The sequence below is a fragment of the Neodiprion fabricii genome, chromosome 6 (genome assembly GCF_021155785.1).
Source record: "Neodiprion fabricii isolate iyNeoFabr1 chromosome 6, iyNeoFabr1.1, whole genome shotgun sequence".
NCBI classification, from domain to species: Eukaryota; Metazoa; Arthropoda; class Insecta; order Hymenoptera; family Diprionidae; genus Neodiprion; species Neodiprion fabricii.
Window position 1 is genome coordinate 30013166 of NC_060244.1, and position 24647 is coordinate 30037812.

The 24647-nt window shown below is 41.5% G+C and overlaps 4 protein-coding genes across 8 annotated transcripts in view; 1 reads left to right on the forward strand and 3 right to left on the reverse strand.

Moving 5' to 3' along the window:
- Window positions 1-3627, forward strand: part of LOC124185356 — a 38463-nt gene extending 34836 nt beyond the window's left edge. The window contains exons 5-11 of one of the 2 annotated variants that reach the window (XM_046576036.1): window positions 144-328; window positions 435-701; window positions 783-947; window positions 1051-1339; window positions 1432-1669; window positions 1759-1909; window positions 1993-3627. In XM_046576036.1, coding sequence (XP_046431992.1) covers window positions 144-328; window positions 435-701; window positions 783-947; window positions 1051-1339; window positions 1432-1669; window positions 1759-1909; window positions 1993-2238 — 1541 coding nt within the window. In that variant the 3' untranslated portion in view covers window positions 2239-3627. The remainder of the gene's footprint in view (window positions 1-143; window positions 329-434; window positions 702-782; window positions 948-1050; window positions 1340-1431; window positions 1670-1758; window positions 1910-1992) is intronic. The other variant, XM_046576038.1, reaches the window with a different exon arrangement.
- Window positions 3071-6481, reverse strand: LOC124185358 (calpain-A-like). The gene is made up of 11 exons (XM_046576040.1): window positions 6202-6481; window positions 5995-6097; window positions 5725-5919; window positions 5357-5553; window positions 4908-5208; window positions 4645-4814; window positions 4211-4449; window positions 3985-4130; window positions 3470-3684; window positions 3349-3391; window positions 3071-3250 (listed from the first exon to the last, which is right to left on the reverse strand). Exons 1-11 carry the CDS (start codon window positions 6264-6266, stop codon window positions 3212-3214), a joined length of 1713 nt encoding a protein of 570 aa, XP_046431996.1. The 5' UTR covers window positions 6267-6481; the 3' UTR covers window positions 3071-3211.
- Window positions 6482-14227: 7746 nt separating this feature from the next.
- LOC124185359 (inhibitor of growth protein 3) lies at window positions 14228-18820 on the reverse strand. Of its 2 annotated transcripts, XM_046576041.1 has the most exons (6): window positions 18683-18820; window positions 18149-18220; window positions 17226-17585; window positions 16122-16536; window positions 15792-15990; window positions 14228-15667 (listed from the first exon to the last, which is right to left on the reverse strand). In XM_046576041.1, exons 1-6 carry the CDS (start codon window positions 18708-18710, stop codon window positions 15551-15553), a joined length of 1191 nt encoding a protein of 396 aa, XP_046431997.1. In that variant the 5' UTR covers window positions 18711-18820; the 3' UTR covers window positions 14228-15550. The 2 variants fall into 2 exon arrangements, with proteins under 2 accessions (XP_046431997.1, XP_046431998.1); XM_046576042.1 differs by lacking the exon at window positions 18683-18820 and having other exon boundaries at window positions 17226-17774.
- An 890-nt stretch (window positions 18821-19710) lies between these two features.
- On the reverse strand, window positions 19711-23955 carry LOC124185360 (sideroflexin-2). Of its 3 annotated transcripts, none has more exons than XM_046576043.1 (9): window positions 23799-23955; window positions 22576-22787; window positions 21499-21669; window positions 21181-21379; window positions 20965-21090; window positions 20786-20852; window positions 20611-20710; window positions 20490-20537; window positions 19711-20386 (listed from the first exon to the last, which is right to left on the reverse strand). In XM_046576043.1, exons 2-9 carry the CDS (start codon window positions 22728-22730, stop codon window positions 20272-20274), a joined length of 981 nt encoding a protein of 326 aa, XP_046431999.1. In that variant the 5' UTR covers window positions 22731-22787; window positions 23799-23955; the 3' UTR covers window positions 19711-20271. The 3 variants fall into 3 exon arrangements, with proteins under 3 accessions (XP_046431999.1, XP_046432001.1, XP_046432000.1); XM_046576045.1 differs by having other exon boundaries at window positions 22576-22740; window positions 23799-23907; XM_046576044.1 differs by lacking the exon at window positions 23799-23955 and having other exon boundaries at window positions 22576-22804.
- Between the last annotated feature and the right edge of the window lie 692 nt (window positions 23956-24647).

The window sequence follows — 24647 nt, forward strand, 5'->3', positions numbered from 1 at the left end:
CAAAAAAAAGCTGAAAACGTCGCGATTTCATAATGTTATGCGGAACGTCGAGTTTGCTGTATGGTAGCTTAAAATAGGCTGTGTTCTGCATTGTGTCTTGTGGTACTAACCCTGGCGCTTGACCATGGCGGGCGGCCCTGCAGCAGCGGAGGATGTTCCAGGTGAAGTACGGAGCGCCCTCGCCCCCTCAAAGCCTCAGAGGACGGCCAGCATGAGGGACCAGGCGATCTGCCAGCCCCCGGTGAAGAAGCGTCCCGCCGCGATGCCTCCGAACCACGGGGACTACGAGCCTCTCGCCGGCCCTCGATCATCCACGACGGAGTCATCGGTAATTAATCGTCCCCGTGCCATCCGCGCTCCGTGACTGAGAAAAGCTGTGAGCGTCATTCCCCAGACGACGAAACTCAAATTCCGCCTCCTCCTCTTGTTGCCAGAATCTGTCAAACGACAACCACGCGTACGAGTGCCTCTCCAGTTCTCCGGAGTGCGATTCGTCCCTCGATCTTCGACACGGAGCGGCGAGTCGTGAGGGAGCTTTTCAGGTGAACGGGAAGAGGAAGTCGGACAGCAGTGCTCTCGATCCTGGAACCGACTTCGCCTACCACAATCAGCCATTCACCAGATCGACGTCGCTGCCGTACTGCGGAAGCGAGACAGAGAGCGAGCTTTATTCGCCGTACAGCTTTTGCACCGGGGACGAGGTCAGATCGCGTAACAACGTCGTTTCTGTAGAACGAGTAGGACGCTTCTTGATTTCTGACACCGTGAGTTTTCTGTTCCAGGGCCCGGAGGACGACCAGGACTGGAAGAACGGTAAGGAATGCGAGTCCAAGGTCGGAAGGCTGAGACAGCGGCGGGGAAGGAGCATCGTTCATCGAAGTCTCGAGGACAACTACGGAGCCGTCATTGTTGCGAACCACGAAGCTCTGGCTCAGGTGTTGGAGCAGGTCAGTAGTCGAACTGTGTGCACCTCGTCGCTGGAGATGAGTACCCCGTAAAATTTCTTTCCTGTGCTCTAAAATCGGCGTCATTATACCGTCTTTGCAACAGCTGAATCAAACATCCGGAATCCCACCCGCGTTAAGAGGTCTGAAAACGGCGAGTCTGCGGCTGTCGGATTTCGTCCTGGATCAGAATTCGTCGCTGCCGTTAGGAAGGAGGGTGTTTTACTCGGCTTCGTGGAACGGCAACTCGGTTACGATTTGCGTAGCGCTTGATCTGACGCTGCACGTATCGCGGAAGGAGTTCAATCTCGTACCGATAATCGAGTTCACCGACACGATACCGGAATTTGTTGCCAAGAAAATAGTAAATCACGGCTGGAACGGCAACGTCGAGGGTGAGATTTCTTTTTTCCGTGCCCAACGGATAGTAACGCCCTTGTCTCACGGTGACAAAGCTTTGCCAACGCTCTCTGTTTTCCTACTGCAGCCACGATCTCGGTGCTGCCCCATCTTCAGGTCACAACGATCGACTCCTTCGCCGGATCCGTGAAAGACACGGGTGACGAAGGATTCGTGAGAGAGGCGTCCTTCGTCCTTTTGCAGCTGGTGAACGCCTTCAAGAATCTGCAAGCTCGGGGGGTGGAGGAGGCACCGATAAACTTGAGTAACGCCGTCCTCTGTCGAGAAGCCAAGGACGCTTGCTACAGACTCTACCTCCTTCAAAGGTGATCCCAATCGTTTCAGGATAGAGAAATAGGTCGAATCGCTCGATACCCAAGTTTCTCTTTGACAATCTTCTTTTTCCATGGTCCAGCCTAAGCTCGGACACCAATGGGGAATGGGAACAGGGGAAGGCCTCCTTGTGCAAGTGCGTTCTTCGGGCTCTTCGGGAGCTGAGGCTTTCCAAGAGGCTGCCATTGGTTCAGGAGTTGTTGGAGCGGGAGAGAACCGCCAGTTTGTCTCAGGTAATGGGATATAAAATACGACGCCGACCTTGATTCCGTCCATCCGGATGCCTGAGTCAATATAAAAATATCATGTTCTACAGGTGAAATCCGTCCTCGAGTTCTCCCTCTGGGGTCCTGCCGACGTGACTCTCGGAGGGCCGAGAGACCGCGAAATGACGTTGCAAAGGTGGCTCGACCTCGAACGAGCGACGGTGCTTCACGCCCTGGTCAAGGCGAGGGCACAGTTGGCCGTCACCGACGAGTATCACCTATTATTCCTCGTTCGCACTAGCGCAAAGATCATGTGCGAGGCCTCGATGCTTTTGGATGCCCAGCTGCGGAAATAAGTTGGCAGGGTTATAGAGGGAGAGAAAAATGAAATTTACCAGTGTGACGTTACATACAGATTGAAGAATGACACAAATTTACACATAGATATAGTATATATTTATATTATAATAATGCTCAATTTTATTAAGGGAACAAAATCGTATTGATAGACTATTTCGAAGAATTTTAACGAACAATAACCAATTGAATACTCGCCGTCGCGGTTCGGTTTAAATCAAGTCTCTACCCGCGAATCGCGCCGATTCCGTAATCTCTTTTGTAATTTAGCTCATGTTTCTTCTCGAAGATTGTTCGTGAACTATACGCGAAAAACATGGGAGAATAATCTCGAAGTTGCTTTTAGTATTCTTTATCGTCTCGCAATTTTTCGCTGATTGTCTTGTCTTTCATTCCCCCCTCGCCCCGTTTCTTCTTGAACCACTTTCACTAGTGAACATTATCCAACCTCCCATCCTCATTTCATCACCTTCATACTATTTATCTAATTTACATTTTTCAAGCCACGTACATTACTTTTGTTTGTACATAACGATAACTTTCATAGTACGTACTCGTACGTAAATGTGCATATACCTGTGTATTAATACGAGAAGCAGCTGGATAAGAAATGAACTGTAATCAAAAATTGGTAGTGTTAGGAGGTATACGAAATGAATTTTGTATATCATATTGCAGTTTGTACTATTGAATAAATAACCCAATGACGTTTAATCACAAAGTCGTCGGAATACCGTTCCGATGATGAACAATAATACAGATATGTTGCCGGGATTCGGTGGATCAGACGTTGCCTTCATTGTAATTTCATTGGACAATTTAAGTAAGTCATTAAATTTTGCAAATATTTTATTTCAACAGTAATGAGTGACAGACATGATCAAACATTCGATAGATTATTATAAAAATGCGTGATTTCACCAGAAATTCACTTAAACTATCGTTGGCTTTTTTCTGAGCGACACCACCATGCTATGCGTCTTCATCCGGTACGGGTCCTAGCTCTGGTACCTGCCAAATTATTCATAATCATAATTTCATGCAGTGTTATTTCGTCGACCATTTTTGCAATCGACAATGTTTCGAGAAATACTAACGAGTTTACGTACCGCCTCATCCACCACATCGGTACCGTTTTCCCCTTCGGATTCTCTGAATGGAAAATTTCACGGAATGACTACTTTGCCAGAGGAAATGGACTTGACTGCTGCGATAAAAATTGCTACTCACTTGTCGTCGGCAAAATTGCGAGCGTAGACTCTAAGTAAAAATTCTTCTTTTCCTTGAGGATGCCAAATTTGCGGAACGATGCAGTAAGTACCGGCTTTCAGTTGCACCGAGTAACAGATCTCGCGCCGTGGAAATCCCCAGTTTTTATTCACCGGAGTGTGCCTTTTGAAAAATCTAACGCTCAGTGATTTTGGTAAATTTTTGGGATCCTTCAGCTGTTGGAAAATATCACAAACTTAATAATTTTCCGTTTACGCTTTTGTGCAGAACTTTTAGATCGTAGATATAATTTATAAATTGTACCCTTCGTACTTATACTTTCATGAACAGTGATTCGTGGATATATAGAGAGTACAGTGCCGGAATAGCCTAAACGACGTTGTCGATAAGGCTCGCTCTCACTATCCTAAGCCATTTAAAATTAGCCTTATCGACAACGCGGGTTAGGCTACTCTGCCACTGAATACTTCACATATGAACATTATATTTTTAAATCAAACCGACTTAAAACGTACCTCGTAAATTTCAAAACCAATCTTTCGATTTTCGGCACGTTTTATCCTCTGATATTTCTGCATCACTGCTACGACCACTGTGCATTCGCTTTCCTTGTCCCTTGGTTTTACCGTAATGCGATACTGCGGTACAGGATCGGACAACGCTTGAAGAGTGTTGATGATTGAGTATAAAATCAAATTCTGAGAAAAGGTCGGAGGAAATGTTAACCGAATTAGTACTTACATAATTCATCATCCGTCACTCCGTGTAACCATTCTCCTTCAAACACCTTAACTTCCCAATCAGTTTTTCCTTCGCGACTAGAACCGTTTGTCAAAGATTTTGGGATGATGTAACAAATTTCGACGATCGTAAAGAAACTCTTGAATTTTTTAAAAGGCATCCAAAATTCACCGTCGCGTTTCGTCACCATCTCTAGTTCTTTCTTCAATTTTTCGGGTACTTCTTTCCACTCACGCGAACTGTCCGACAATCAAATCAATCCTCAAGTTTAGTCGCGGGATTAACAGCATTTCCAACAGTATTTTTAGCAATACTCCAAAGTAGCAGGTACCTGCTACACTCAAATCGTCACGTGATAAACAGTAATCACCAAGGGTGATTGCTGCATTTGCATTCTCTAATCTACGGATAGAATATCAATCCAATATACTTACCCTTCACTCAACTCCCCGGTCCATTCATATTTGCCGTACGGGTCTCTCAGTCTCACCCACTCGACTCGATCTTCGCCATCGACGTAATTCGTGTAAACCTTTGTAACAGTGTACACATGGCCTTCGAATAATCCTGCCTCATAGCCGGGTTCGTGATCGTTGAGTCTTGGCTGTGATTATACGTTTTCTTGTTATATTTTCCTCTACACGAAAACATTAATAATAATAATTCGCTGTCTCAGATATCCGCCAATCGCACTTACCCGCATACATGCCATGAGAGCATTTTCTTCCTGCCCATCCAGCAAGTTGTTGAACAAGTTTTCATCATCGTTGGAGTAAACGCGAACAATTCCACCCGTGAAATCTTCCATGGCTTCACCACACGCTCCCCAGTTGACGGCACCCCAGTCACCGTAGAGCTTGGCGTAAGCTTTCGTAAGCAACGCGCACCAGAATTCATTATTTTCGGTCGAATGTGCGTAAACTGATTGCGATCCATTCCACAGCATTGGCAGGTAGTCGTCAACCACGACGTCCACCCATTTTCCAAAATACCAGAATCTGTGTACGAAGACGTGCGTGAAATAGGATCGAAAAAGATTACCTGCTTAAATTTCACCTCATTTTACGATACGGTATGCGTTTTTTGTAACGCGTGTAAACTTCTACACGCCTCGAAGTTAGGTGGATGCCGGAAGTTGTCGCATACCTGAAATGGAATATTCCGGCGTATTCCCCTTCGCGAAAGCTCTGACCCTTTGGAACAACTTTGGACCATAAGATAGGGTTCATTGCCAGAGCGGACAGACCCGCCTGGAACCAACAGTCGGCCAACTTCCCTTGCGCAATGTCCATCCGCGATGTTCCGTCAACGACGAATTCAGCCGGCTTGTCTTTAGGGATATCCTGAAAATTAGCGCATATCGGAAGATATCAAATCGATTGTGAAATTCGGGAAAACGGGTGAAACGAACAATTTTGTGAAAGTATCAAGTGTGGCCTGAACAACAGTTATATACTATATACTCGTATATATATTTTCTCGGAAATTATTTGCATATCAGATTTGTCCCTCGCCTTGGCTCGTATCCATTCGATGCCACGATAAACTATGTCTGCGTTGTCATAACCGGCTCTCGGAACACTTAGGGTACTCGTTCTTGGAAATAATGGATCTTCGAACGGTTTTCCCGAAGCTAAGCATTCCTTCTTGAGTTGATCATAATCTTGAATTGGTCCTCTTGGTTTGATGCCAGAACCTTCTTCTCCTAGCTGATAAAATCAGAATGAATATCGGTAATCTGTTACAGTTCGTAGAAGGAATCCAAAACACTCGGTTAAACAAACTTTGAAAATCGTGGTCACGTTGGCGCCGACGAATCCGCCTTCTAAAGAGTGACGCTGAGCATGTAGGTTACTGAACATTGTCCCACAGTCATAGACTTTGCATCTGGAAATAAATACTAATGAGTGTCCATGCAAATCCAATTATTTCTTTCAAGTACTTTGTATCATTTAACATTGCATGCCACCGAGAGTTCTTTGAAATCTTACGGCTTCAGCGTTTCCGAAGTCTTCTTACAATACTCGAACGGAGCATTGGTAGAGTCACCGGACATTCTGCAGGTATAAAATCTATTAAAACCTGTCCCACTGTTATACAATGAACCAAGGGTGTTGGCTTGCGATAGTGAATATTATAGTTAAACAGATGAGAATCGCAGTAATCGTTTGTGCAGATACTTGAAATCTGTATGAAAATAGCACAACGCAGCTTCTGTAACCTTCGTAACTTTTCAGAGGTTCACAATAAGGAGAACTGTATAAGCTTATAACGGGAAACAAAACTACCTACGAATGTGACCAAATTTAGCTTTATATAGTATTTGGCAACCGAGAATTTGTGATTTTTCGTAAACCGTAAACAGGAAAACCGCAACGCAACTATCGAACTTTAATAGCGGCTAAATATTAATCTTGAAGTTACGAAATTTGCACGTGCCTAATTTTAATCAAGGCGTTTTGATAAGCTCGAGATTATTCATGTGCGGTAGAGAATTAATTACACGAGAAGAAAAGGAGATTAAGCAGAGAATTATTATATATGGAATACAAAAATAGGAAATGAAATCACCAGACTATTGTCCGCATCTGAAGCACTGTAATATACTCTCCAGCTGCTTTTAATTGGTCAGTCGGAGTAAAAAAACTGTGCGAGATTATCATTCATCACATTTTTTTGCGACATCAAGTTTTATTACAATCAATATCCAGGTTTGCCAAATTCTTAGTTAAAAATGAACCGACCTACAGTTTGGATTCAAGTGGTCCACAAACTCATCTCATCTCATCTCCAGAATAATATGCCAAGTGTCAATGCTAAAATAGATTTTATTTTGTACTTAACATTACGCTATCTTGTGCAAAGCTTTGTCACATCATGGTAATGTTTTCATAGAGCCGGAAATAAAACTTGGAAATGAGCAATCCCGAGCGTAATTCCATATTTGGAAGGGAATCAAGCAACGTATTAGGGAAAGAACATGAGCATTGTAGCATTTAGGGTAACTAGGCAGTTGTCCCTGTGGCGAATCGTGAAACTCTGTTTCGGATCTTGGAGAACGAGGGCGGTAATTAGTTGTGGGGACAATAATTGTCACGTTCGAAAATAAAGAGCCAAGCTAGATTCAAAAACTTTTATCTATTCAGTTTGGTTCCTGCAGGCATTCGAACTCCGGTGACCTATAAACGGATGGCATCGAACGGTGGCATTAAATGGAAGGTCAGCTCAGGTTAGAAGCCGAAAACGGGTGGTTTGCTTTAAATTAAACGCAAATCACCGCATTACGGAATTTATTTTAGTTTAATCAGCCAAGGACCCGAGATAAATTTCATACTTTCACGCAAAAACAAGTTAATAACTACGAGACGAATTTCGCGGCTATTTAATCAACCGCAAACAGCTAGTTTGTATTAGTTCCAACATTATTAAATACGTAAGGAAATTGAGTTTCTTTTAATTATTTGAGAATTCTATGAGTTCTCAAATTGCATGCAGCAACGAGACAAATTTTAATCACACTTTCCTACACTATCAACTTCCATTTTTATTAAAATCTGCGTATGAGTAAATTCTTGTCTAAAACTGATCGTATATTGAATAATATTGCAGCTCGCACATTAATCAGGGCTAAAGAGAAGATTACGAGACAATGACGATTTGTCTACAACCATGTCAGAGGCCTGTTTCGAAATAACTTCCAAATCTGATGATTGACTCGGAGTGCAAGTATGCTTTCGAACCCAAGGGTTTGCTGAAGAATTTTAATTATTGTAGGTAAAGATTTGCACGTATCAGTCGTCGTGCAGTCTGATATGTAAGGGCTCTGATGCTTATTCGCATTCATAATCCATTTTCGCAATCAGCGCTTTTGTTATACATGTCTTATCTTGCTACGAATGATATAGGTTAAAATACAGAATATCCAATGGATAAAAAGTTTTACCAGATTTTATTTCATCAGTAAAATGTACAAGTATTGTTGAGATATCATTAAAACGTGAGTCATTGATTTTGAAGCAAGGTGATAATAATCAGTACAAGTAAAAATTATACACGAACCAATCAACGGTAATATTGAATGAAGTCTTGGATATTTCAGATTAAGTTGTCGTGAATGCTAATCATCGCATTGCGAGATTCATTTTTGTGTAATCAGCCAAAGGCTCGTGATAAGTTTCAAATTTCCACGCAGCGAAAAGTTAATAATTACGATCCTCCCAAAAGATGAGCTCTCGAGTCTAACAAGTCGCTTTTTTAATTTTTATTTCCTATTCATTTAACACGTGAAAACTTCACTTTTCGTTAATAGTTTTCTCTAATTCACGCATAGATCCTCAAAGCTGATTCTTCAAGCTTTCCAAAACTCTGCGATCATTATGTCTTATCATAGAAGTTTGGGAAGCATGAAGAATCAGAAAAGTGAAATTTTCCCGTGTTACATGAACAGGAAATAAAAATTAAAAAAGCAACCTGTTGGACTCGAGCCAGAAATCTCGCCTTTTGGGTAAGATTTTTCTTTTATGAAACATATATCTTTGAAACGTATTAGATCAAATTGCGATCACCCTGTTGAGTAGCACAGCTGAACAGGCTAATTAGTCCAGGAGTTTAGATAAGTTTCTTTGAAAACATTTTGAATTCCCGTGCGGCAACATTTACGGACCAAGTAGCAGTATTACACGTAGGCATAGTGAACGAAAATAAATTTCTAACTCTCGGAAACTCCGACACGATTTTACATTGTTGATTTAAACAGACTTGTTATTAATTAATGTTTCAGATACATATTTTTAGTTTCATCGATATTCAAAAATCCATATACTGCATTTTCCTATCTTATGAATTCACTACATATCAGAGAGAGCAGTGTCTCTCTTCACTGATTTTCACGACTATTATTACGGAAATAAAGGGGAAACTTTGAAACAAAACGTCCAACGACGAATCGACGTTGTCGTGGTCATAATCCCTTATTGTAATAAACTCTGTTTGGAATTCCTCCCGTCAATTCTTGATACTTGTCATACTCCCCGTGGCACAATTTCATCGTCCAAACGTGCATCGAGCTGAAACACATTCTTTACGTAAAGGACAGAACAACTACCCCAACAAACTGCAGCACGGTAATAAAGTGGAACAATTTGACTAATCTTACTTTCTCTGAGGGTAGATCGCCAAGGCAGTAGGGATCATGAAACTGAGACTGTGGATGGGAACAGATTGCAAGTTATTCATTATCGCTTTGAACGTTCACCGAAGGTCAGTGACTGCAAGACGATAAACTCACAAGAGGCCACAGAGAGCCGTCTGCAACGGAAGTTCCAGCCTAGGTCGCATTTGGTAGAAGCAGTAGGGCTTCAGGATGTTCATGATTACTGGGACGAGCATCATCCCCGGGGCCGCCATTACGATCCTCGTGACGACGCACTCCGAGATGCCCTTGAGAGCCGCCACCTTTGACTTCATTATCGACTTCTCACTGTCCTTCGGGCCAACGTCGACCCCGTGTTTAATTTCATCCTGCCTCATTATCGGAAGATTGACCATGTTTGCTGCTGCGACCGCAACGAATGGAGTCCAACGCTGAAAGCCAATTGTGTAGGTATGTTACACTATCGCCTGGTCATCGGTCTTTTGGTGTATACGAGAAAGTTGAAGTGCGCCTCAGTGTTCAACGTCGCGTCGATATTACTTTCATCAGATCCCCTCTATAAGACATCATCTTCCGGAAGGTGAGCGCGGCGGTACTGCCGGCAGCTGTGGCGACAAGAAAAGCTGTTGCCATCCCGTTTTTATTGGCCTGATATTCGTCCCGGGCGTTTCTGTTCGAATGATTGACGATCGCGTTGAAGCCCTGATTCATCACCTGCCATCCTACGATTCCTCTGGTCGTTCTGACGGGAGAAATTCTTTCCTTCTTCACTCATCCTGAACTGAGTGTATAATTGAAATTACAATAAATTCTGCGCTCGTACTTGTAGTAAACGAGCATCCCAGCCGTGAGGAACAAGCACCCTGGTAGCTGAAACGACATCCTCCCGATGACGTTCGTCAACCGGCCGTTGTCCGGGTGAAACGCACTGTCCCTTAATTTCTTAGCCCAGATTACGTCTTCCCTCGTTGTCCCGGTCGGTTCCTTTCCAGTTCTAATTCCGGCATCGCCGTAATTTGAGAAACGGCGTAAGGAATCGGTAGCAGAACATTGCGTGCATCGAATAGTACCGATTAATGCAGTTTTGAAAAGAAGTAATAATCATCGCATAATCTTTGAATACTTGTAATCCTCGCAAAGCTTCTTGGCCTCACACAGCCTCTCTTGGTTGTAAAAGATCGTTCGGCAATCCGTTATAAAGGCAAAATGTTTCCAGCGACCGATGTATGATTCCTGATTCCAGAGCGGTTCGTCCACGTTTATTCTTTGGTCTTTATCTGGACCAGCGTCAGCGGCTCCCTTTTTCTCATCTTTCCTCACATGCGATGACACGAGTTGAGCGTGCATGCGAGCACCGTCCATGTTATCGCATCACCTGCAATAGATTGCCAACCATTCGGCTCATTTGGACGTAGTGCAAGTGGTTCGTCGTGGCGGTCAGTCGAAGTGTGCTGATTGCAATGCCTGATTAGAATCGAACAGATCCAGCTACACAAGACATCAATGACATTTCTTCGAATACCTGTCAAAGAAAATCCGGAAAATTCAGGAAAGTAACATAGGTTGTACTTTGGCCCGTACATCCAGGATTGAAAAATTTGCTTCATTGAATTTATATTTCTGATCACATTGACGACATCTTGACAAGTACACCCTAGTTTTTATGACTGCTCATGCCTACTTTTACTTGGTATTTGCTTTATTTTTGCTGCTTTTACTCCAACGGATATTTCTAATTTCCGGCAGATTTGTCGAGATTGACAACTCTGACATGTCACTTTTTTCAAATTTGACAGTGATTCGGGGAAGAAAATGCACGTGCTGCGGCGTTCACGGTGTTCGCAATGGATACATACATACATAAGTAGGTAGGCATTTATACGTACGTACGTACATTAAACAGTATACTATGTAGAACCGTCGGAGATGCAACATGTTTTTTTTTTTTTTTGAATATATATCGATGCATAAGCTGCATTGAAGACATTCTATAAGTTTTGTTGAAATTCTTTATATTGCATCGTATGACCTCTCTAATTCCTATATGAACGTGGAACACGCAGAGGAAGAAAATAGTATATCATCAGTCCCTCATCAAAAGAACAGCAGCATACAACTTTACAAAGACTTTTGGATAAATCGGAGCCGAAAATATTAACACGTTAGAATGTCCCCTTCACCTTGCCAAGGTGAACGGATGCGCGCAGAGGCCATCCGGTACCGAGATGACAACTTTCCGTGCAGTACATGTTCGGAACCGCTAAAATGTCGAAGGAAGAGGATGGAAAAATCGACGGGAAATGGATCTCATCTTGTCGGTATATTCCGATATCACTCGGCGTGGAACCGAACCGAGCCGCGTACTCGCTGGTCTTACCAGAGTACGGAACCCTGCATACAGACTTCGGCCTGACGTTATCGGCCTCGGTTTTATCGCGGTGAAAGTAAGATCCGATCGGCGTCATCTTCTTCGGTCCGAAACCCCGGCATTTTGGTGTCCCCTTCGCGTCGTAGAAGGTGACGATGTCCTTCCTCGCAACGCCGTTCTGTTGCTCGAGCGTGAAACGCGGGTGAGCGAGCTGTGAGGTGCTCACAAATATGTCCAGATGCTTGTAGTATCCCGGCTGATTGGAAGGAACCGACGGGAACTCGTCTCGGCCCGAAGCGCGGACTTGACACGTCGATTCCTCGACGGGACTTCTGAACGGCACTGGTAAAGGATCAGCTCGAATTTTCTCGGGCGTCGAGTAGTGGTCAGCTGTGAAAGAGGCCCGCGATAAGTCAGCTTTTAAGTGTCAAAAAATCCTATGATGCACATAATAGTTCAGGACTTAGGTCCGCGTTTTAAGTAAAATTCTCTTGAAAACGAAAGGATAAAAAGAAAGAACGTCTATAAGCAAGACATTTTTTGAATATTCTTCGATCGGACGCTTGCTCTCAAATTTTCGTTTTCAAAAACTTCCGACAATACGCAGACCCGTGGGATAGTTTATTATACCGCTACGCAGGCTACCCTAGAAGGCGAAAATGCGGACCTGTGCTACTTTTGCAAACTTTCATCGGCATTACTGGATCTTTCATGCATTTTTCGTGAAGTGATCGAAGATCCGGATTGCCGAAAGAAAATCTGTTCATCCAATCTTGGGCTTTTCGGTCGTCCCAATACTTGGTGTCGAAAGTACGTTTGTAGATCGATTCGCTAGTTAGGTCAAGCATCACGGGATGTTGGGATCTGAGATCCTTTCGAGATTCCCTTTTCACGCGCAAGTGATTCAGGGGATGATCGACGGTGTTTTCATAGTAATGAGCACGCTTCGAGGACGTTTGATAATGGTCGTTCATAACCCCATTCCGCGGCGAAGACGGTCTACACGTGCAAGAAGCCATATCTCGCGGAATTTAAAAGTTTTTGTCGACACGACCGGTCGTCTGTATACAAATCTCCGAAATTATGCGAATAACACCGTCACGAGGACATAGCAGACTGCTATTACTACGATAGTACGCGGGAATAAATATTGTGATTACAAAACGCGATAGCAGCGTAAAAGAGCGCTTATCGCCTTAGCGGATCATCTCCATAGATTTCGTAGGTTGTCTAACTTGACATTCCGGCATTCCTCCCCTCTGAAACAATGGAAAAACGCCTTCCCGCCAAATTGACTGTCCTCCGTACGTCGTGAAGTTGCCGATGCAGCGCCGATCGTCAACCGTCGAACGATACGAGGTTGAAGTTAGTTGTTTTGTTTTGATCGGTTTACTGAATTTCAGGCAATCGTATAATCGCGAAATAACGGCTTTTCCCTAGTACGGAATCGTCACGATAACGTAACTAACTTCAATATGATCGAACTACGAAGAACGCGTTTGCGGTCAGTCTCGCAAGTGAAAACAGGGACGAGAATCGCGCCGGTCGCTGGGATGGGTTAATTACGCGACGTACATGCTTCCGAGCCATTGTCAGCATCTCGCGGTGTATCACTTACACCTAGGTACCGCTCTCGTACCTAGTCCGACGTTATTTTCGGTCACTCGGCGCGATGACCGCGGTCCGCGTATCGACAGAAGAAGTTGAAGCGACGCTGTTGTTATGTGTTTAAACGGCTTCAACGTCCTTGCGACAGTGTTTGTGACTTGTGCCTCGGTGATAATATCGTGCATTGTGCAACACGGATCGTATGCCTGCTCGTCATCCTGCGCCTTCCGAAGGTAATCTGACAATTATTACACATAATTATTGTACCTGTAAGCATGCAGGAACGCATCTCGAATTTCACTGTGCGTGTTATACACACTCTTATCGATGTACACCTACGCAATCCCTCGATGGATGCAGACACCGGCGGTCACGCATTTCTTTCGTTTGGGGTTTTGTATGTACGTCGGGTTTACTCTGCCTCCCGTGTTATATGTAAGAATCATATCTTACGCATTTTTGGTTACGGAATTGATACTCCTCAGTTTGTATGTCAACTTTTTCTGCTCCATCGCAATACAACTCTCGATTTCGTCAGATTAGGTATACGCTAGTTAGGCCTACCTTAAATTTGAAACGTCGAGAGCGGAGAGGGAATATCGAATGAAAACATGAGGCTGAAGTTAATAATGTTGACGTAACGAAAGATCAGAGAAAAAATTATTATTGCGCATTTTTAGAATAATTTTCGTTGTAAAATTGGCTTTGCAAAATATGAGTACATTTTATTTATCATGGTTTATTAAATTTCAAACATTGCTAAATTTCGAAACATTCCTTTGTCAAGTACCAAATTTTCATGTCAAGGGAGTCGTGTGATATGGGCTCACCTGGGACATAATACAATACTGCACAGGAAGATGGGGATATTAATGTTAACACACAGTCCAAATAATTGCCGTTTTTTCGTTCAATTTATTACACGTCAAGATATTACATTTATTATGTTCATAGTCCTAGTCCTACGGAAATAGTAGTCAGCCTGTGTTCTTCTTGAATTTACATGATTTTTTTCTGTTCTCTTTTTCTAATCTCCCTGCACCAATCTCCGTTAAAACAAATTCCAGATGATTATATGCAAATTTGTTTATACTTTTGGATTTGCTAATGACAGTTTGGCCTGTTAATGTACCACAATTGACCGATCGTCTCTTTTATTATTTTACGACTGAGGACGGTAAGATAATTAAGAGAAACGGAATAATGTACAGTACAACTTCTATCTTTGTGAGAAATTGGAACCAGGGATTGTTGAAGTGATGAACGAATGAGTGTCTTTCTCGCTACAACCCTTCTAGCCATCTCAACTCCAAAGCTTTCCTCCCCATTTGTTCGTGAGTTTGAGCTCTGCCACCGACTAACGATATGGATCTACAATTATCTACAATGACAGGAGTTGTACCGTTCATAATGAGGCGATTCCGACAAATCGTGCCATCGCATCACACATCTTATTACACATTATTATGCTTGCTACATTTATTTATAGATTTAAAACATTTTTTTAGTCGTTTTAGTTTCGTGAAATTTTTTTGGTTTCTTTCATTTCCGTTTCCTTATTTTTTGAAAGCACATAACACTTATATAGTTGGTATGTTTTTCATTGTTTACTGAACTTGTAACGATCGAAAGATCGATACAACATTGGCTAAGCTTGACCACGGTCACAAATTCTATACGAAACACATCAAGATCGTTTAAAGAGAGAGAGAGAGACAACGTCACAATAAGGTTACAAACGAATGAACTTATGGGGACCGTTGAACGTAATATCTGAGGTAAAAAAACATTTTTCGCCAATGTTGACAGAGTTTACTTTTTCTTCTTATTGTTCGTTTTTCTCATCTTTTTTTTTAATTGCATGATAATCCCCAGGTAAAAACGCGGCGTGTGGAAAAAAACGAATGCCACGCAGTTTAATTAGGTACTTCTCAAACTAAGCTATTATATCCCTCACATTTATAAAACACGAGTTTATGACTCGAATCAGGTTTTGCGCTATACAAGAGCAAAACTTAAACTTGAAAATTCATATTCTATAGTTATAAAAAACAAAAAAACCTAACATCAGATTCGCGTCGACTGTTCTATGTAAATTGATGATAATAAATCGGCAGATAGTAGCTAAGAGGTAGTATTCATTTTTTTACGGTTTTTGTTTTTACTTTTCCTTATCCTTAGTGTTTATATTTCAAAAAAATATCTTTCCTCATTAATTTTTCCGACCACCGCGCCTCTTCATAGAAGACGTACACTGCGGACAATACCATTTTCCTTTCGGTGGCGCAGAAATTCCGACACACGGGTAATGAAACCATTCAAACGGACACTGAAACAAATGTTGCAAATAATTATCAATCGAAGTAAATATGGAAGGAAAACCCTGCGTACTGCATCTGTTTTTATAAATAATACATAGAGCAAATGTAAGCATGTTAACGCTTGATACTCACATCCTGGTTATCGCAAGCAACCATGTCGCCGTAAGACACTTGATTGCATATGCAATATCTCGGCTCGTTCGGGTCGTACGGCCAATCTGTATTATCTGCATCTGTCACTGTTGCTGTAGCCGTTACTCCAGGTGGAGAGACGGGTTGTTGAACTGCTGCTGGTATCACACTGGTACTAGGTACTGTAGTATTAACTTTTCTGCAAGCGAAGAAACACTAGTGAGTTCTGTCGGTGGAGATAAAAATACAGGAAAATCTGGTTTTCTTTGATCATTGTACCCCGAAGTCTTATTTGGCTAATTGAATTCTTCTCTTTCAAAGTATACATACTTTTTATGTTTCTTGGTGGTTTCTTGAATCGCAGCTATAGCAGTCTGCGCAGCACCAGCTAATTCCCTACTAAATTCAGCCGCGTGAACACCTCCGGTATTAATGGCTTCATAGCTCGCCTTAAGACTGGCGGTTCGCCGTCCCTGCTGCATTTGTTGCGTTGCAGCAATTGCCTGCGATGCAGCAGCAGCTATCGCGTTACCACCAGCGCCAATATGCCCTAAACCGTAATTGACCGGACCAACTGTACTAGCTATTGCCGTCGGCGCGGACGGCAGAGTAGTTGCAATTATTGGACCAGAATTTGCCGAGGCTGGTCGTGATTCTGGAAGACTTTGCGACGATTTTTCAATCACTAATCGTTTTTCTACCGATACCGAGGACGCGTTGGAGTCTCTCCGTTTCTCCGACCGTGCTGCAATTAAAAGTATCAATAAATACCAGATTGAACAGAAATTTACTTGAAGAACCGTTTATGACAGCAGATCACAAGTACTTGAAAGTATCATTGGGGAAAATTTATAATCTGTTAGCCCTTGAGTCCCGGTAGCTAAGGGGAGTCCAAGTAAAATTGGTTCATTGCACGTTTTCTTAGCAAGATTTCTCTGTGATTGTGACGAAGTTTTGAACTTTCGCTAGATAAAATATAAACTATCATCAATGTAAACTGTTTTGAATCAGATGACCTGGTTCACAACTCATTTTATTTTTTTCAAGTTTCCAAACAGACGTAGCAATTTTAAGAAAATATGATAATTTGAACAGTAAAGTGAAATGTGAATATTCTGCAGCTGACATGTTTTTGAAATTCGATTTAGAAATTGAGAATATACAGTAGCGCTCAAAAGTATTTTGACATAGATAGTAATTCAGTTAATTACATACAAGTAAAAACTACAAAAATAAATAATATTATTGGTCGAAAGAAATTCGATGTTCTACATAACTGTTAAAAATTAACTCTCAATTGCTCGAAAATAAAGTGAAAACAAAGAAAAGTAAGAAAAACGATTGATCAAAGAAGTTACAAATTTCATATTATCAAAATAGTTTCGAGCGCTACTGTATCATTATTGACGACCATAATTGACGATTTACACTCACAATGTCCGTGACTGTCCCGAGTTCTAGTAGAAGTAAAACTATAACGATTCTCTTTTTGACTACTGTTGGTTGGCGGTTGATCCAATTCTAAGGATCGTTTTTCTAATATTTCTGTAATTCCTTTGTTGTCAGCCTCAAGTTCCATTTTAAATTTATGAAGCTCTTGGTCAAGTCGCCTCAAGTATCTATCCACCAAATCGTACATCTGATTAGCTAAGTGCACTTTTTCATCGGCATCTTCTAAAGTTTTGTAATAGTCTTTTCGTATCGTTTCATATTCCGCCTCCTTGTCACTTGGCTTCATTTTCTTGGCGTTTGAAAAGAAGGTTTTCACCTTTTTCTCCAGGCTATCCATCGAGTCTACAAAGTTTACAACAGATTATTGAAACTACGAAGACAATCGTGGTAGAATGACTCGGTTCTTGCGCTGTATCCCATAATCTTTTACATTATGACACGCAGAGTAACAGGGTTTGTACGCTTTTCGGAATATGAAATTCCCTGACTTTTCCAGGTATTCCCACTTGAAAATAGGAATTTTCCAGTAACCTTTCAACAAAAAAGACGCTGATTAATGACAATATTTTTACAAATTAATACTAATACCTTCAATATATTACCTAGTAACTATCTTACTCTCTGACTATCAATTTACAAACAACAGCCTGCAATTTTCCATAAGAAGAAAATGAAAAACGGTTTGGTATCAAGTAATATATATAGAATGTACGAAGTGGTGCAAGGAAACAAAATTTTAAGCGCAATTATTTTGTCTCAAGATGAGTAGTACTTTGTAGAAGAACGAGCTTAGTCCTTCGACAGACTTGAAATTCCAATCTTGTTTTCAAAATTCTCTAACTTTTCCTTCCATATTTTCCTGGTGCGTACGAACCCTGAGTAATATAGAAAATAAAATAGTATACTTTGCACTCCCAGGTCCATTTCTCTCATCTCAGTGAATCTGTCGCGCAGCTCCTGCGGAAGATGTTCGATCACTAGAAAAAGTAAGCGGAGTTGGAGTTTCGAGGCAACATAACCAAACGGTGGTTGAAATAAAACGGGTGAAAAATGTATGAAAAGCAAAGTTGGAGGAAAGAAATCGATTTATACGGGACTGAAACATCCCTGATACATTGTCGGAATTAATAGTAGTGCAAAACTTGTGGGTAGTGAGATTGGCTTGATGTACTAAACATCCGAATAACATCAGCCTAACCTACAAAAGGCTAAATAATTCGCGTCTAATACAATCAAATAAGATGACGGTGTCGATGTCGGGCTAAAAGAAGACGAAAATTTTCCATAAATAACGAACACGCGAAACTACAACGCGATATTGATGGGGTCTTAATTTTTACGAGGATATTTGTCAGGCTCGTCGAGGCCGAATGCCTTCGTTAAGGTTAGTAGGTTCCTTGTAAGTTCGGGCTTGTGCTGTCGTCTCCGATTTTACGTACTTTCGACGTAATCTTCAAGATACAGCATCCTTTCGAGCCGACGTACAGTTCCTGGATCCTGGGTCTACGGTTGTTTTACTATTTTCGAAACTGAGGTGCTGACCACGGACTCGGAAATTTATTATATCTCAGCAGTCGACGGGAAGCGTGTTTACGGCGACTTGATTGCGTGCTGCACCCAAAAACATTCACCCATTCATACTGGTAATTTTATTTATTCTTGTAGGATAAGCGATTCATCACTATTTCTGCCAACGATTATATTGATTCTTTTTCAATCTGCCGGTGGCTTCCCTTCATCAATTTTACAGACGTAAAAAAAATATTCACTGCTAATATATCTCTGCCTAGCGACGACGCGCAGATCTTGTTGTCCGTCGGATCCTGACCTCCATCTTGAAAAACACGAGTCAGGATACCAGGGGCGGATAGATTCAGGGTCGTATACGTCGCTACTCAGAACCCAGTGATTGCATTGTTCAAAATTCGGCCTTGACTACGTTCTGATCAATTCTTTATCCCTGAAGTAAAAATTCATTAAACTCGCGCGAAGAATCAGCTACATGAATGATGGTCAAGATACCAATCTTAGAGGCACAGGCATACATATTTTTTGTTAGGTAAAACAAAATGATTCGACGTAGCCCAACACGGATCGACCTGAAGCTCGATGATTTGCTGGAATTCGAGGCTATAAGGAAAGAACGGGAAAATAAAAAGGAGGCGGAGAAGCAGCCAGGATTCAATCCGCCAGCTTGGGGCAAAATTCCACCAACTGAGTTACAGGAGCGTATTGGTTACGTTCCACCACCGTCGCAAGCTCCCTCACTTGCTCGTCCTAATATATAATGAATTTGTGCAGCATGTCTATATATTACTTTGCGAATATAGTTTTATCAAATTAAACTTTTTACACCATTGGTATAAATCTTGAAGTTAATTATCTTGGCTCATAATGAGTAGTTTGTTTTGCAAAACTATCGTTTTCAATCACAGGGATAAAAGAATGCTAAGAATATTGCGTGTAATTATGGTCAAACGCGTTTATTTAAATGACTATTAATAACGTACGTATACTTTTATCTGTACAGGTATTTGGCGTTTGATATTACAAATGTTGAATGGGAAATTTGCCAATGCGTAGGCATATTGTACTCCATAATGAGTGATGAATAGATGAGAAAATAATCACAGCTGATATTTTAGTATTGCCAACTAATACGTTTCGTCATCTCTGTAGATGATAACCATCAATTATTGCTAAATAATCATCGCCCCTATCTTACTACTGCATTAATATTTTTCATATGATCTGCATAACCTAATCTGAGTATTATCACCAACATTATCAACTCGGTATTAAATAAATTTAATTTTCTTGAAATAGTAAAGAACTTCGGTTTCCAGTCCCCATTTGCCTAAATAATTTTTCATGGCATAATATGGTATATATTTTATGAGATTCCGCGTTTCTATATTATTATCCATTCGTTTTACTTTCAAGCAATTTCGCTTGATTCGTAACGAAGATGCAATGGAAAGCACCATTCCGTTTCCACGTGGCTACGTCGATACGCCGATGAAAATACTTATAACCCCTTATTAAAGTACAGGAACTTTGGTACATTTCCGTCCTTGCAATTCTTCTTCAAAATCTCGTAGTTCTCTGGCTCCCACTTTTGAATAGTGCTCACGGCAATGGAGCTGTAAAAAGCAAAAGAAATCGTTTTCTTTTTTCTGTTTCCATTTTCTAAAAAAATAACATAATTCACGTAAAACGTCACGGTATGATGAAACTTGAACTCACCAGTTTTGCGGGAACAGAGCGCAAGCAGTTGGTACCATGAATGTTAGGCTAAAAAATAAAGTCACAGAATAAATACTTTCCATAACGTTGATGAGATATTTGTGCGTATGCATCTACTCACAAACATCCGACTAGCATAATTTGAATTGGTGCATGAAGTGGTTTAATCCTCTGCATCCAGCCGTACGTTTCCAGCTTCGCCATAATTGGCGGAAGAATCACTGTACAAAGAAATAATTGAGATAACATTGTCAGACAATTAGAAATTGAAAATTTCTATTGCATACGTTACTCACGCATTCCTGGGGCGCACATAACGATCCGTGAAAAAGTTACTTGACTGATACCCTTGACTGCAGCGATCTGTAATTAAACGTACTTGAATATCCATGATTAACTTGACGTATTCGCGGTCTAACGGTATCAATATCGAGATGATAAATCGGTTGATGTTAAAGTCTTCATAGCTGCTCACCTTAGATTTCGTTAACTTGTTACCGTTATCGTCGCAGACGTCAACTCCGTTGACGATCTCGACCTGCCTCATCAATGGAATATTCGCACAGTTTGCCGCAGCCACAGCAGCGAATGGGACGTATCTCTGAAAATGATCGCTTTTATAAGATCTCGTGTTTTCTTACGAGTTTGCGATTCTCCAAATTGGATATTTAGTCAATTCGATCAGACTCACGGCCATCAGGGGATTCGCCCTTTTCTGCCAGTAAGATTTGCATCCTATTGCCGTTATCATTGCGGCGGCCGTCGCACTGACGTACGCGGTGCAGAGCTGAGTGGTGCTTACAGGGCTGTTCGCATTTCGGTTTGTGTAGTTCACAAGGGCGTTGAAGGACTGGTTTACCCATTGCCAAAATACGACCGCCGTCGTTGTTCTGTCAGGGAAAATTGCGGGCGAAATTCACACGGGAGATAAAATAATTGCACGCTTTCAAAACGGCATTCGCCTACAGCGTGATTAAGTAACGTGAAAGAAAAAACTAAATATAAGTACCTATAAAATTGAAGCATAGCTCCGGTGATGGCCATGCCTCCGGGTACCTGGAAAGACATTCTTCCAAATACATTTTGCAGGTCCCCAGTATCCGGGTGAAACGCCGATTCGTAGAGTTTTTTTGCATAAATTATTTTCTCCCTGCTCGTTCCGACGGGTTCCTTGCCCACTCTGAAACAAGACGAGAGAAATGTTCCGCGGATACCGTCGAAAATCTTTGGCTAATTTTAAAGTGCCTGGTGCATCTTGTAACGTATTATATTGTAGGTATATACGCTTAGTATAATGTGCAGAGGCGGCAAAATACGAGCTGCTGCATGTTTGTACCTATAGTCGCGAAAATGTCCTTGTCCTCGCTGAACTTTAATAATAGATTTCATCTAACCGATGCTCTTTGCACACTTCCGCGTAAGTACGATGTGCATCTGGGTGAACCTTGATCCTCATATCTATACCGTTTTACGCTTATCCCGTTCGCGATGGCGAAAAGATAAAAATATATGCCACTCGTTTAAAAAAAAAAAATGTATATAATATCACTCAGAGTGCAATCTTATACACAGCCTTGCTACGTAAGTTATTAGAGACAGCGCGCGAATTACTTAATCCAACACAACGCTCAACACTAACAGTATGCATAGTTCCAAGGTCCCGAGGTTAAAAATCAGCTTCTCTCACTTGTGAATGATAATAATTATACCAGTTTGTCTATCAAAATTATGCGCTGGTAATGGAGATTTTCTATTATACAAACTGCGTCAATTTTTATTTATCATTTAATTCCATTTTAGACGGATAATAATTACGCTTATATAGTTTGGAGATGCCTCGGCTGATTGTTGAATGTATCGAACGGCGATTTTTCAATGCCGCATTGTTCGATGCAGGGATGTTATGATGTAATTCGAAGAATCAACACCTGGCACGCAGCTTCTTCCGCGAGCATAATTTAGAACATAGTACGACACATGCAGCATGCCTCTCTTTATGCAATAATACACGTAATATAACTCGTGTGTTGACAATTAACCCATCGATCGCACATCGCGTCACATGAATTTTAATCGCGAAAATTACCTGTATTGTTCGCACAGCTCCTTTGCCGCCAGGAGTTGCTCGCTGGAAGTGGTACAGGTCCTGAAGTCGGTTACCCAAGCAAAATGCTTCCATCGTCCAGCGAAAGTGCTTAGATCCCAAAGCGGTTTATCCAGATCTATCCTTTCCACTGCCATGTCGGTGTCTCTGAATGTCTGAATTCTCGATTTACAAGTACACGCGATAATTTGGCTCTGTAAGAATTGCAGTTTTATTATTATTATTATTATTATTATTATTATTATTATTATTATTATTATTATTATTATTATTATTATTATTATTATTATTATTATTATTATTATTATTATTCTTTGGAAACATGTGCTAAAAACTACTTTTCGATCGTCCAACATCTTTGCAACCTTACCCGTTATAACAGTTACGAGAAACAAAATACAATCGTAGAGAGATTTGAAAAGTTAGATCAGTTCTGTAGAGGTGGGTTGAACATGGCTTCAAATATTGAAACTACGGTTCGTTCAGACTCCTCTATCCGACCGTTCAACGTTGAAATTTTTTGGCCGTAATACGAAGTCCGGAGGTTGCCCTTATTCTACTTTACAAGCCTTTTCCTATCCGGGGACGCCGACATTACGGGCTATCGACCTTCGCTTGTACAGAACTGTAGTTACCGCATCGCCTCGTTCCTCTTCCTGCCTATAATAATTACCGCATAATGTGCACATGTGTTTTTTCCTTCGATTTGCGCAAAAACGGGCATCCAGCTGCAGCCGGTCCACGAGGTTGACCCAGTTCTCCTATTACTGTATATTGTATACATACGTTACAGGTACATGTTCTCGTGCATAATAATACAGACGGGTCTATTTTCATTCGTTGCCAACATATTCAACACTTTTCGTCCAGATCTCAGGCCAGTTTACATAGCATAGATAGCGAGAAGAATATGATACGTTAGGCTTAAGGTGGGTAGGTGTGTATTGAACGAACGAACGGACGACCGTCACGTGAGCGTATAAGTACGCGAGAATCAAAGTGCGAGGACGGTAATTGTGAGAATTGTGGTCGTGAGAGGTCATACAGGTATGCACGGTTTATCCTTTGGAGCGACGATTAACGGCTGAATCTCATATTAATTCCGAATTTCGTTCGATCTCCGACAGTTGCGATGAGAAAAAAAAGTAATATAAACTTGCACACGTTGCTTTTTTATTGGTAAACAACATTCCCAATCCGCTTACCGGTGACCGCGTGTGTCGCTTCGCCTCGCTTCTTTCTTCACGTCACTGATCCGCTCGCTGCTCTCTACTGCCGCTTATCGTTAGTACTTTCGAAGAATGAAAACCTGACAAACCCACCGCGAATACCGACACGCCATCGTCAGGGGACAAGCTTCGGAACTTGGAACACCGCCGGCGGACGGCTCCGTTGGCAACGTCTTCCTCTTCCTTATTTTTATCTCGCTCGTGATCGTCGAATTCATTTTTATTTTTAAATTTGCATTTTTTCGCTCACCTTTCTTATGCCGACGATGTAATTCTACTGGTATAGCCTTACATTTCAATTGCCTTTATTGTTATAGGTATAAGAACAGGTGAAAAAGAAGAATCCTGTAATGCGAATTGAAAGCCGTTTACCCGTACGAAATTTTATTTCTCTGATATATGAACACGTATATTATTATGTATTGGCGAATCCTTATCACTTGTGACATGGTAAAAAAACAAGAATCGAGAAGAATTACTTGTCGCGCTAAACTGACTGTCAGAACAACGGTTGACAATAAAGTTTCGCAATATTGACAGTGGTACTAAAATTCTGAAACACATTTTTCTTACATTTTTGTTCATACTAATTCAATATTAGTTTATCGCTATCTTACGCTATCAGAGGGTATGTGAGTAAGTGGGTTGCCATCCAACAGGCGGTTGAGTGAAGAGCTAACGTTCGACTTTAAAGTCATATAAACTCAGGGCCGTGACGAGGATAGTCACGGACTGGCGCTCTTGGTGCAGCGAACAATGAGTTCTGTTCACGTCGCGTTGTAGGAATTTATTCACTCGCGTGTGAATTTATTGACACGCGGAGAC